Source organism: Rousettus aegyptiacus, unplaced genomic scaffold, assembly GCF_014176215.1.
Source record: "Rousettus aegyptiacus isolate mRouAeg1 unplaced genomic scaffold, mRouAeg1.p scaffold_m13_p_14, whole genome shotgun sequence".
NCBI classification, from domain to species: Eukaryota; Metazoa; Chordata; class Mammalia; order Chiroptera; family Pteropodidae; genus Rousettus; species Rousettus aegyptiacus.
The window spans coordinates 10049022-10061958 of NW_023416289.1; the positions used below are offsets into that span (position 1 = coordinate 10049022).

General features: G+C 34.6%; 1 protein-coding gene across 3 annotated transcripts in view; it reads right to left on the reverse strand.

Annotated features, from left to right (window-relative positions):
- Positions 1 to 12937, reverse strand: part of HYDIN (HYDIN axonemal central pair apparatus protein) — a 310335-nt gene that overhangs the window by 253000 nt on the left and 44398 nt on the right. For all 3 annotated transcript variants that reach the window (XM_016164411.2, XM_036231381.1, XM_036231382.1), the window contains 2 exons: positions 2802 to 2959; positions 719 to 844 (listed from right to left, as the gene is read on the reverse strand). In XM_016164411.2, the coding sequence (XP_016019897.2) occupies positions 719 to 844; positions 2802 to 2936 (261 nt within the window). In that variant the 5' untranslated portion in view covers positions 2937 to 2959. The remainder of the gene's footprint in view (positions 1 to 718; positions 845 to 2801; positions 2960 to 12937) is intronic.

Consider the following 12937-nt stretch of genomic DNA (forward strand, 5'->3'; position numbering starts at 1 on the left):
ATTTTTACGCAGATCCTAGACAGGGGAGGCCATGGTGCTGCAATGAGAGCAAAAGAACCTCGGGGACTCATTCGTCATATGGGAAATAATGCTGAAAAACTCTGGGGATAGTTGAGGAATGCTTTGAGAGGAGGCTAATCTCTATCGGTCAACTGACATAGGTTCATACCATAATTTCTACATAAAAAGTAAAACATATAATTCAAAAAGTTAATTGAAAGTAGGAAATAACTTATTTTATAATCATATTTTCCTAAAGCCTAGAACATATGTTTACATTAGAATTTAGAAACTAAAAGGATACATTTGTTATTGGAAAGGAGCCAGAATACATACAAAACAAATGCCTACTTTACTAAACAATGCCACCTTCTTCCTATCTAGTGATGACAGCTCAGGTAAGGAGGGATATCTTATGCTAAGAAAACAAATTAATGAGGTTTGGCTAATATAATTCTTGGAATCACCCCTAATCTGTAAACAATAGTGTCCAGAAATAGCTAAGAAAGAAATGTGACTAGGCAAAGTTATGTATCTTTATGAATTGTAATCCTCTCTATATCAAACCACAGAAATCGAGATCAACAGAGGTAAAAAAAAACAAAAACGTATAATACAAAATAAGGAATTAGTTAGCCAAGAAGTAATGACCACTACTTTTGCTCTAGAATGTTCTCATTGCAGGGCCTACTTTACATGTATGACAGAAAGCAGCTACCTTTTGATGTGTCGTTTCCCCCATATCTAGAAGTTCAATGATCTGTGGTCGGCACATCAAGCGCGTATTAGCCAGTCTCTGCTCTGTGGTGAGGGACATTTCCTTCAGGAACTCTGAGGGTGTCAGCTACGATTTAAAAGAGAAGCCAAAGATTCATAAATGGTTATACTGAAAAAGTGTTTTCTTAAGTGCCCAAAAGCTTTGCTTGCATGTTGTAACTTCGGTTGAGAAACAGAAGTATTTCAAACTCCAGTAATTAATAATTTGTGTTTGTTGCTTTCAGGATAATTCTGGAATGCCACTAAGTTCCCTTATAAAATATTCAAAATAACTAAATAATACAAGAGAAGTACTCATGCACTTTTGAGCTCTTTGCACAGTAATGTGAAATGACATGTCATTGCTATTTCCTTAGGATTTTGAAAGAATCACACAAAGGAACCTGGGGGCAGGGGCAGCCAAGAAATGGCACAGGAACATGTCCAAAAGAGCTTAACATCTATCCTTAGAACAGGCACCTGAGCAGAAAACTCTGTTTCTAAAATCACTTTCAGGCTTCAGAGCTAAGGAGTTTGAAATACTTTTGTTTCTCAACTGAAAGTTACAACATGCAAACAAAGCTTTGGGTGTTTATTTTATCAAGTTGAAGAGTAATTTTATAAAATGTAAAGGATCTGGGAAGTGTGATTACGTTGCCTAGAAATGAGTCTGAACTTTTCAGAAATCACAGGAGCTCTAGTCTTAAAAGAACTCTAAGCCATTCATCAGATAGTCAGCTATTCATTCATATTCACATACCCAAATAAGAACACAAAATGCTTTAACATTTTCTAAAGTTATGAGAAAAAAATGTAATCTATCATTTATCATTTAAATAACACAACAGGGACTTAGTTACCCAGATCAGTCACTATTAATTAGTTATTATTATTCTGAAATATTCACTTTATTCCAGGGCCTACTTTATCTATCTATCTATCTATCTATCTATCTATCTATCTAATTATTTACTAAGAGGAAAGGGTTTGTTAAATTAAACTTGTAATGGTGAGATAATCGTAGGTTTACATAATACTGTTTCCCCAGGATGCTGACATTGATATAGTCAAGATGCAGAACATTTCCACCATCCTGGGCCTACTTTAGATGCAATGAAATTATGATCATTGGCAGCAACATAACGCTTCAAGGTGTGCCAAGGCTTTTAAAAGTAATCAGAGGTATATAATTTAGCTGATTGGCTTTGTCTTGGGTTAAAATCAATGCTTTTCAAATTCCCTACAAAGTTATTTTCTGTGATTGAATCCATTTAAATGGATTCTAACTTGTTTTCTTAGGTTTTCTTTTTTTAATTGGGACCCAGATTAGAATGCTAAAATATTAAGAGGTTATCAGCTGTGTTGTGATTTAAATAAAAATAAAGTGTTAAAAGCAACAAGGGTTACCTTAAATATGAAACAAGAACCACCACAAAAGAAAATAATAGATTTTTATTTTCCTAATTGGATTGTAACTTGAGACCGCAATAAATACTATACCTACAATAAATTTTCATTAATATTTTCTATAGCATGCAGTTTATAATTCAATTCTCACCAAATCATTATAATTCATTAAAATATAAATATTTTTAAAGGAAAGAAAAAATTAGGAATTTTTCCTATATACAATATTGTCATTATTTCATATTCTATGTTCTACAAATATACAAACAAAAATAACTATTGCCAATCAATAAGTAAGAGATTATTTAAGTTAAAACTAAAATTCTGATATTTGATTTTATTTAAACTACACAAATGACAGTCTCACAGGATTCAAACAAATATTTCGAAAACCTTAAAATTTGCTTCCACAGCTGATTAACTTAAGCAATTCAAGCCTCTACTTCGATGTATGTAATTTCAAAAACATCTCAGGCTTTGAGAGGTGCCTATGGCTCTGCAACAAGTTACCATGTTAAATAAATTTATATTATCAGTCAGTAATTCTGTTTGGTAGTCTGAGAATACTAAGTAGCAGCTGTCATTCTCTTGAGAAGACTGTATTAAGTATTTTACACTGAAATTCTCTGATACATTACCATTCGGTTTACTTCTTCTTCTGTAACCACCTTTGGACTCAGGGGTGGCAAAACCTTGCTTTGGAATCCTTTAAGCATTCTGACTAACCCCATCTGAACGGCCCCCATGGACTCCTCAAGTCTCCTACTTGTCATTTTCAGTTATATCCGTTGTTCACCTAAGAGTGAAAAAAAGTTTTAGAACAAATCCATTTAATCCCTAAACAAAGGTCGCAATTATTTCAAAAATATATCAAATGCTTAGAACAAATGCCTTAACCAAAGGTATCTGTTCTATGTAACGAGTCTAGATTTCGCCTTATCCCAAAGTCTAAGATCCCTTTTAGACAAACCAAGTGATTGGGGACAAAGCTCAGGGATGATACAAGCAGTTCTTACATTTTGGTATTTTTATCTTCTCCACATAAACAAATAAACACTGCTCAATAAATATACTTCATAATTTGCCATTTTATCTGCTTGTCTGACAATTGTCTCTCATGACATCCTTCAAACAGAGAAAAACCATAAGGTTTTAGGCCTTTACAGCTGGGCAGAGACTCAAAAAAGGCAGCATGAGATTAGATGAGGAACAGGAAGTTTCTGAAAAAGGTTTTTAGTTTATCATCATAAATAAGGCATTAAACAGCCACTCAATAGCTCCAAATCAAGGAAATATGACATCTCTCCTTTGCATATCCTTCTTCATGCTTCAAGACACTTGCAACTTTGGGGGGCCATTTTTAACTATGTAAAGAATTTCAATTTTTAGTAATAGCAGGCTAGGTTATTCAATCATATGTCAAAAAAAAAAAAGTCCTAACTAAAAATGCTTGATACAATGCCAAACTAAAAACCCTGAAATCATGAACAAGTTCACAAGACAGTAAGGCATTACCAGACCAAAATGGAGGGGAAAGGGGTACATAAAGGAAAATATATCTGGATTTGAATAAAAATGTAAAAGGTACACTGAAGCAGTAAAACACCCAGGGAAATGAATATGAAATTTTTAAAAGGGAAATAAGATCAGAGAACAAATGACTGAAATAGAAGGCAAAGGAAATACAACATGCTATAATTGGAGCCCAGGAAGAAGAAAAATAAAGTACTAGAATGGAACTAATATTTAAAACTATAATCTAAGAAAAATTTCCAGAAATAAAAAGAAACATAATCAAATGGACCAGTTGGTACCCAGGAAAACTGATCAATTCTGAGTCATATCTTAGCAAAACTGTTAGACTTCAAAGAATTTTTAAAACTCCTCATAGCATCCAGGCAACAAAGTAAAATGATTTACAAGGGCAAGAGAAAAAGTTGTCTCTGGACTTTGAAAAAACAACCTATGAAATGGGAAAACTGAGGAGCAACATTTTCCAATAACTTTGAAAAGTATGCCAAGGATTTTATACAGAGCAAAGCTCTCCTTCAATTATCAAGGCTACAGAAAAGGAGTTCTGAAAATGCAAAAACTCAAGGAATATCGTAAAGATGTTCTTTTCCTGCAGAATGCACTAGAGGATGGGCTTCATCCAACCAAAAGGTGACTGGAGAAGAGAAAACAATTATTCCAACTGACCTTAAAATATATTAACTGTTTATTGTCAATAGATAATAGCTTTATTATTAGTCATAACATTAGTAATATTTTTTAAATAAGTCATTATATCAGTATTGTTAGGAACCAAGTATTTCAGCATTTACAAAAGTATAAAATCAAATAAGTTCTTAAATTAAGAAACCCTATAATCATAAATTTAATTGAAAAATATGTGCGAGCTAATAATTATTTTCTCCTTTTAATAACCTGTCTAATGAAAGAGTCCGGAAACAATAAAATCACAATAAACAATGACAGTCCAGGGACATATTGTGATCTTAAAATACCATGTCCCACTGAAAAGAACCACAGCTCCTTGGAGAAATGAGCCATTTGAGATCTGGGACACAAAATATGTAAGATGAACTTGGAACATTGTATTATACTATAAAACAAGGATGCTATCAAAGGCTACTGAGGTTGTGTCTAAAGGACCCAGAGTAACTTGAAGGAGTTCCCACTCACTAAAGATTAAACAATTTGAACATTAAAAAAAAAGTCTGTAATGGATTATTCTAAAAAAAATCTGGGTTCAAATGATACTATGAAAATCACTAATCATCTTTGGAAGTTGCTTGGATACCAAACTAATTATTCTTGAATAAAAGAGAATAATCAACCGTTAATCCTGCACTTTTTTTTTTTGGTACCAATTGCATTGTAAGTTAACCAAATTGTTGATGGGAGAAAATTATTCTTCATAGAATTCCAGGTAATAAATGCAGAAGATGACAGAAAAATAATCACCATTTTATAGCCCCTAATGAAATGAAGGATCAAAATTGCTAAAACCATTAGAAAAGACATTGCTGAAGAACTTTAGAATGGCTCAATCAGGCTAAGGACACCTAAGCCCTCTAACTCAAACTTAACACTGAAAGAATGAAAACCAGACATACTAAGTGCTTCCTGACATGGTACATGCACTACACAGCACCACCTATGTAGAACTATTAACAAAAAGCTAAATAAATCTAATAAGGCCTCTAGACCTATCAGCCATGCTGCAGGAGATACAGAGAACAGAGGGACACACACGTTTCATAAGAATATAATTAAGGCAAATCCAGAGGGTGGGAAATGTTATAGAAAAATGGCCTAGTTTATTCGACTAATAAATAGCATGAGAGGGAGAGAAAGAGAGACCAAGAAAGTTCAAGCGAGAGAGAGAGAGAGAGAGAACAGTTATGAATTAAGAGTCTTATGCCAACCAAGTGCAAGAGTGAACCTTGCTTGAATCATGATTCGAATAAATAAAAAATAAATAATATAATTATTGGGGGTTTTTTTGTAGAATGATACTGTGGGCATAATTTTTTAAAGGAAAGTTCTAATCTGTTAGAGACACTTAGCATTTACAGGTAAAGAGAAATTATGCCCGAGATTTACTTTAAAATACTCCAGGAAAAAAAATGTGTATGTGTGGGGGTGAACGAATGTATGTGTGTAAATATGTGAGGAAGAAGTTTAGAGGAAACATAAATGGGAGAATGTTGGTAACTGTTGAAGTTGGACTATACTATTCTCTTCACTTTGTGTGTTATTTTAAATTTTCATAATTAAAAATATTAATACATTAAATCAATTTTTAAAACTGGCAAGGGACTTCCACTACTGATAAGTAGAGTAGACATACTTTTCTCCACTACAAAATATAGCTAAAAACCCTGGACATTATATATACAATAAACATTAATATAATATTATAATACAATATATATTATACATTATATAATTTATAACATGATAGTATATTATATACGTAATATATGTATAACTTATACATATATAAAATATAAAGAGAAAATATTGTATGTTATATATACAATAAACAAAAGAACAATGAAAGGCGGAGAGAAGAATTCAGACCAGCTAGGAACCTCAGAATCCAAGGAACCCTCAGTTTTCCTTTGCCTCATATACCCCAGATTAGGCACTGGAGAAGACAACTATCTGGAAAGGCCAACAGGAAAAGACAAAAAGGAGCCCCAAGAAAAGCATGTTCTCGATAGCCAAAGAACCACGAAAGGGGTAGCCCAGCAAAACAGAAAACTTCTAGACAAAATCATTTTGCTCTCACCATACTTGAGATTACATAGATTCAAACAAGCACCACCAACAGAAGTAAAGTGGGAACCTAGACTTCCGCCCTCACCAGGTTTTGACAAGGTGCTCCCACCTCCTGCCAAAACAGCGTCAGAGAAGGCAAAATGAAAAGCAGAGACTTTCATTCCTGCTAGGCAGTAATGAGAACCCTCCGTCCACCCCATCCACTACACCTTGGTGTTAGTGGAGACCATGTGGGAGCGTGAACTTCCACTCCACCCATTGGTAATGAGAAGACCCTCCACCTCCCCACAGAGGTGGTGTCAGAGGAGGCTTAGCAGAAAGTCAGGATGTTGACCACAGCTCAGCAGTAACAAGACCAGCACTCCACCCTGTAGTGCCAGCGAGGGCCATAATGGAAGGAGGCACTTCTGCCCCTCCCAGCCAGGGTGGGATCAGCCGTTTCTGATAGTCTGGTTCATTTTATCAAATACGCTCATTTAAACATGGCAGACGAGCTATTTTAAATCCATGTTTGCCTTGCTAAAATATCATAACTTCTAATTTATATGCCATTGATTCTGCCACCACCAGAGTCCAAAGACTGATAGGCTTGCAGAAACACACAGTAAGAATGAATGCCTTTGGCTTCTGCAGCTATTATACATGATGAATGTTCATGTGGAGAATTTGCTTCAATTCACACACACACATATCACTCAAAGTAATCTATTTTTAAAGCATTATATGAATCTTAGGCAATTCATATTGTTTACCACAAATTCATAAATAAATACTTATATACTTTTATAAATAAATACTTATTAGTATTTATTTATGAATTTGCTACAATAAAGAAAAGATTGAAATTATCATTCATTGATAACTAAAATTCCTTATCTTGGATCCAACCATCAAATCAACAAGGGCTTATTCATATTTTAATATCAACAAAAGATGTAATGGCCCCCTCCTGCTAGTTTAGCAAAAATTAAAATATATAAAAAAAAAATTTTAAGCTGCAGTCTATTTCTTAGTGGCTCCTTTGTGGAAGAAATCTAAGCAAAGAAAAATCTAGTGTATATTAATATCTTCACAACACAATAATCCTTAATTCAATTGAAATTTCCTCCAGGATGCTGTATCGATTCTTCTAATCTATGGAATTTTCTAATGTGAGAAAATCTCTTCTGATATGCCTATAATGAGTTTAGTAAAATGGTTTGGTTTTCTTAAATCTATTTATCTTAATTGAATTCAAAAATGTGTACTCAATTATAAATACCCTTTAACAGCTTTTAACCTTTTATAACAATCTACTCTTGTAAAGGACTTCTTTTGTCTGCCCAGTATAATTTCCTTCTGCCATTCTCCTTCTTCCTGTAAGAACCCACTACCCTGTCAAGGGGTTGGCAGATCTGGCCAATTATAGTATCCTATTCTCCTACACTCTGATTGGTCTTGGGTGGGAGCTTGTGACCCTAGTAATGACAATCAGAATTCTTTCCTTGAATGACAGCTGGGCATTGGGAAAGAGAAGTTTTTCTTCAGACTTGCTAGGCTAAAAATGAATTTGAAGCTATTGGCAGCTATCTTCCTCATCACACAGAGAAGGCTTTCTGCAGAACAAAGGAGATAAAAGCAGGAATGTGAGCAGGACGGATAGATGATAGGAGGGAGGAAGGATGAACGTAAGTGACTCGAGTGGCGTTGAAAGCAGTTCTACACTTTGAGGCCCTGGTATCCGTGGCTCATCTTTTGACCCTATGAGCCATCCTAGTGTCCTAAGTAAACGGACTAATCAATTCCTTATTTCGATTAAGCTGCATTGAAGTTTGAAGTAAGTTTCTGTCCCTTGAAATCTAGAACTCTAAGGTGATAATTGTTAAATTTTTAGAAAACACAGCAAGGGATGTTAAGAGACATGGAGAAGGGAGACCTGACATCACTGGAGCCTTGAGTAAGAGAAGAGAAATGAGTCAGAGGCAATTTCTAAAACACAGCGGTTGAGAATTTTACTGAAATGTTGAAAAAGACCACATACAGATTCAAGCTCAACAAATCTCAAGCTAGATAGATACGGGAAAAAATTCCATTTCTAGATTCATCCTAGACAGGTGAAGAAGACCAGAAATAAAAAGAAAAAATATTAAAAGAGCCAATAAAAAAAGACAGGTCATCTTAAAAGGCGCCATGATGAAACTGAGAGATAATTTCTTAATATACTGGAAGACAGTAGATGGTAGAATGATGATTTGAATGTGCTGCAAGAAAAAACTGCCATCTTTTAATTCTATAACCAGCAAAAGTATCTTTCAAGAATAAGGGCAAATGAAAGACAATTTTAGACAAATATGGGAAAATTCGCCCTAGTAGACCTCTTTCAGACTTGGCACTGCCTGTGAATTTAACCCACACTGAAATTGAAGGTTCTGCTCTCCAGTATTCTGTTATTCTCTCAAACAAGCCATCTAGTAAGTCACAAGAAAAATGTATTAACTATTGCTGAAAATGATTAGTATACAAATTTACCCCATTTCAGGTCTCAGTGATGCTCCGAGTTGTCATTCGTACAAGTTCATGAATACATGTACATCCATATTGCTATGCCACTTTCCCAAAAGGAGGAACTTAAATAATTTGAACTCAGCAGGGATCTCATTCGGCCCTGACTCATAATATAAGCCTGTCCTAAGGTACCATATTAATTACTTTACAAATAGAAATACCATTATCCATATATAAATTTCACTTCTGAGCAAAACAAAAAAAATCCATGAGTAGTGACCTCACACTGAACTGGTTAAATTTGGGAACTCATTTGTAAAGGTCAGTGTCCTTTGCTGTAAATCCACTTCTTATGCAGATGAGTTTAACCTGCCCTATGGCACTAAGCATAATTAGCCAGCTGCACCCTCATAATAAGGTGCAGATGGTTAATTACACCAGCAAATAACTGCTTACTTGTGGGCACAAAACCCTGTACCTAAAAATCATTGAAAGTGTACTTGGGCCTATTCATTCCCATACAAACAAAACACTTATTTCCAAGGTTTCATCTGTGAACAGACCACCACAGGCTCCAACTCCACTGCTCTGGGGGGCCCCATTAACTCTGCTGGGGTCTGTGTGGTTCAAGGGAGGAACCACTGGCCGCAAAGCCATATATTTCAATGGATGAAGTAGTTCATGGGGTGCTGAATCCTTGTTAAAAATGTCCTAAAGTTAATCTGTTGTAATAATATTTATAAATAAGGTAAAACTTTGACTTCCCTAGAACCCAAAGTAAATTCTATATTTTTAAGATAATAATTCTGAAATAAAATTTTTTTCACAAGCAAGCATGTCAACATCAGTTGTCTTAAGAATTTAAAAAAAAAAAAAAACTAATTTATTGGTGCTCTTGAGGAATTTCAAGAGCTAGTTGAGCTCCCAGAATTTAGAAAGCCATGTTAGATACAACACATTAAATGGTTGTTAGAAATGGTCCCTAAGATCACATTTTTAAAAGTATTCCATTAATCCCTGTATAGCAAAAATAGGACTCAGGGAGAAGGCAGAGAAGGGGTAACTACTTCCTAAAACCCAAGTTTAGACGTCTTCTGCCAGCTGCAAAGCTCTCAGTTTGCAGAGGTCAAAATGACAGGGATGGGGAACAGAATACTAATCTACTTGAATCTGCACGGAACCTTTCCTCTGAAGAACCCGAAGGGCGTGTGAATCTATTCAGTTTAATTGTATGTTGGGGAAGAGGAAAACTGCTTGCCATGATTTTAATTGCAAAGAACACACTATCTTTTTAGGAACCATCTGTTTAATTGTAATTACAAATAGCGATGTAAAAACACGAATGATTAACAAGTACAAAACTTCCCTACCACTAACAGTTTTAACACAATGTTGCGAGAGAGTGTGTTGCCTATTCCTTCTCTGCAATATTTCATGATTTAGCAACTGACGGCCTAACATTTATTACAGAATCTCACTCTGATGGAGCTAGTCATTAATTAGTATTTTTAGATTACATCCCTGTTATTCTTTTTTATTAAACTTTAATTCCCTCTGAGAGTGACAGGGATTATATCAGAAATGAATTACATAAGGCCCCTTTTTTCCCACCTCCTGCTAAAATCTTTGAGGTTTCATACAATACATATCGCCTATAATTAATTACCAAGGACATTCCAAAGTACTGCAAGACTAATTTTTGGCTCTCGAAAACACAAATTTCTGCCTTCCTGGTTTTGAAATATGATTACCACACTGTTATTATTTTTTAAAGCTACAAGTATCGGTAATTGTTTTCAGGCATGAATAAAAATAGCTTAACCTTGAAATTTATTTTAATTAGGGACTTTTCAAAGCAACTGCTGAAAACTTGGGTGGATTATTTGTAATAAAAACAAGCATCAACAACATAGCTGTACAGACATAGAATTAGGCCAAGTTGTCTAACTTGGGCTTACAGTAGTAGTTTAAAGAAATAAAAACATACATAAACACTGTCAGATCATAATGTATTAGAGCAACTTATATTAGGTACATTTTAGATAGCCGATTAAAGCAAAGAGATACCATTTAAAAATAAAATGAAAGAATTGTGAACTGGCAGTGAAATTACAAACGATTTCTTTCTTAGTCATTTCATGCTAATTTTTCTTTGCAGTAAACCAAGTTGATTTTTTGGTATTCATTTTAAGATGAAGAACATCACTTTAACAATATCATATACTCTGACAAACCTTTCAATTAAGCACAGAACACTTTTTAAAAGCTCACTCTTCTTCCCCACCACCACAAAGGATAAACCTGACCCTTAAAAAATCAAAGAACTAAAACACTTTAAATCCTCAGAGAAATGAAAAGAATGACTGCACAGTTTTTCAAATTAAATTGCAATAAAGACATTTTGTATGTCAATTCCTCACTTATCCTTCTCTGGCCAACCGCAATTCTTCTGGTCACCATCCTACAATTGTTTTTGCCTTATTTCAAACCCTCATCCTTGCAAGACGTTTTATATGAAGAGCAGCCTAATGCTAAGCGCCTCTACAGTGTCAATGAGGAAACAGATCTTGGAAGAGATCATTGGAGAGGAAGAGACTGCCCTCAGGACAGGGCTACTTCTTTACGTTTAAGGATCGGATCGAGTATACTCCCATCCCCTGAGTTCTAAACTGTGCTCATCCTAAATCAGTGAACTTTAACCTTTGAAGTCCAAGTCTCACTAAGAATCAAATAGAAGCTATGAACACTGTCCCCCAGAAAGTGAACATAAAATCTAAAGGTCCACACACCCAAGGTCAAGAATCTCTAAACAGATCCCAAAGTGCACCAGTTAAAACATGGTTTCAATACTCATAGGTTATGTGGGTTTCCTTCAAATTTGATGAGAATTTTCATGTCCTAACTGTTTTTGTTGCTAACTTGGAGGAACATTCTCAAAACTGTTCAGAAGCCTGTGAAACTATATCACTAATTAATAATGGACAATCACTTCCCCTCTACTTTGTGATTGCATGAATCATTTTCACACACAAGGCAAAGGTATCATTATGCCTTTCCTCAAAATTCTAAATTTGCTCATATACAAAATATGAAATGAATGTAATATCTAAATTTATAAAACTTTGAGAAGAAAACATAGAAGAAAATCTGTGTTACCTTGGGCTAAGCAAAGAGTTTTAGATAGCACAATCCATAAAAGAAAAAAAAACGATGAATTGGATTTCATCAAAATTAAAAAACTTTGACTCTAAAAGACAGCTCAATAAATAGACAACTGAATAAGACATGGGCAGAAGATAAGAACACATGCTTTGAAGAAGAGATAAGATAACACATGTTGTTCAAATCATTAGTCAGCAGGGCAATGCAAATTAAAAACAGAATGAGCTACCTCTACACATCTACGAGAATAACTAAAAATAACAAAATTGTCACACACTGTAGAACAAGTGAAACTCTCATACTACCCTGGTGGAAATGCAAAATGGTACAGTCACTTCAGAAAACAGTTCAGCAGTTTCTTACAAAAGTAAAAATATACTTACCATAGATTCTAGCAATCTCACTCCCAGGTATTTATACAAAAAAAAAAAAATATATATATATATATATATATATATATATGCTGATACAAAGACCTGTATGTGAATGTTTATAGCACTTATTTATTCATAATCACCAAATACTGGAAGCAACCCAAAAGTCCATCAACTAGTGGTATGTCCACTCAGTTGAATAGCACTCGGCAATAATAAGGAATGAAATACTGTTACATGCAACACCAGGGATAAATCTCAAAAGCAATGTGTTAAATAATACCACCAGACGAAATGTGCTATGTATTTCATGATTCCCTTTATATGGTATTCTGGAAAACATAAAAACAGAAATCAGATCATTGGTTGCCAGGGGCCAGAGTTGGGGAAAGGAGACTGACTCCAGTTGGGTACAGGGGAACTTTCTGACCAAATGGAATCATTCTATACATTTATATGGTTAT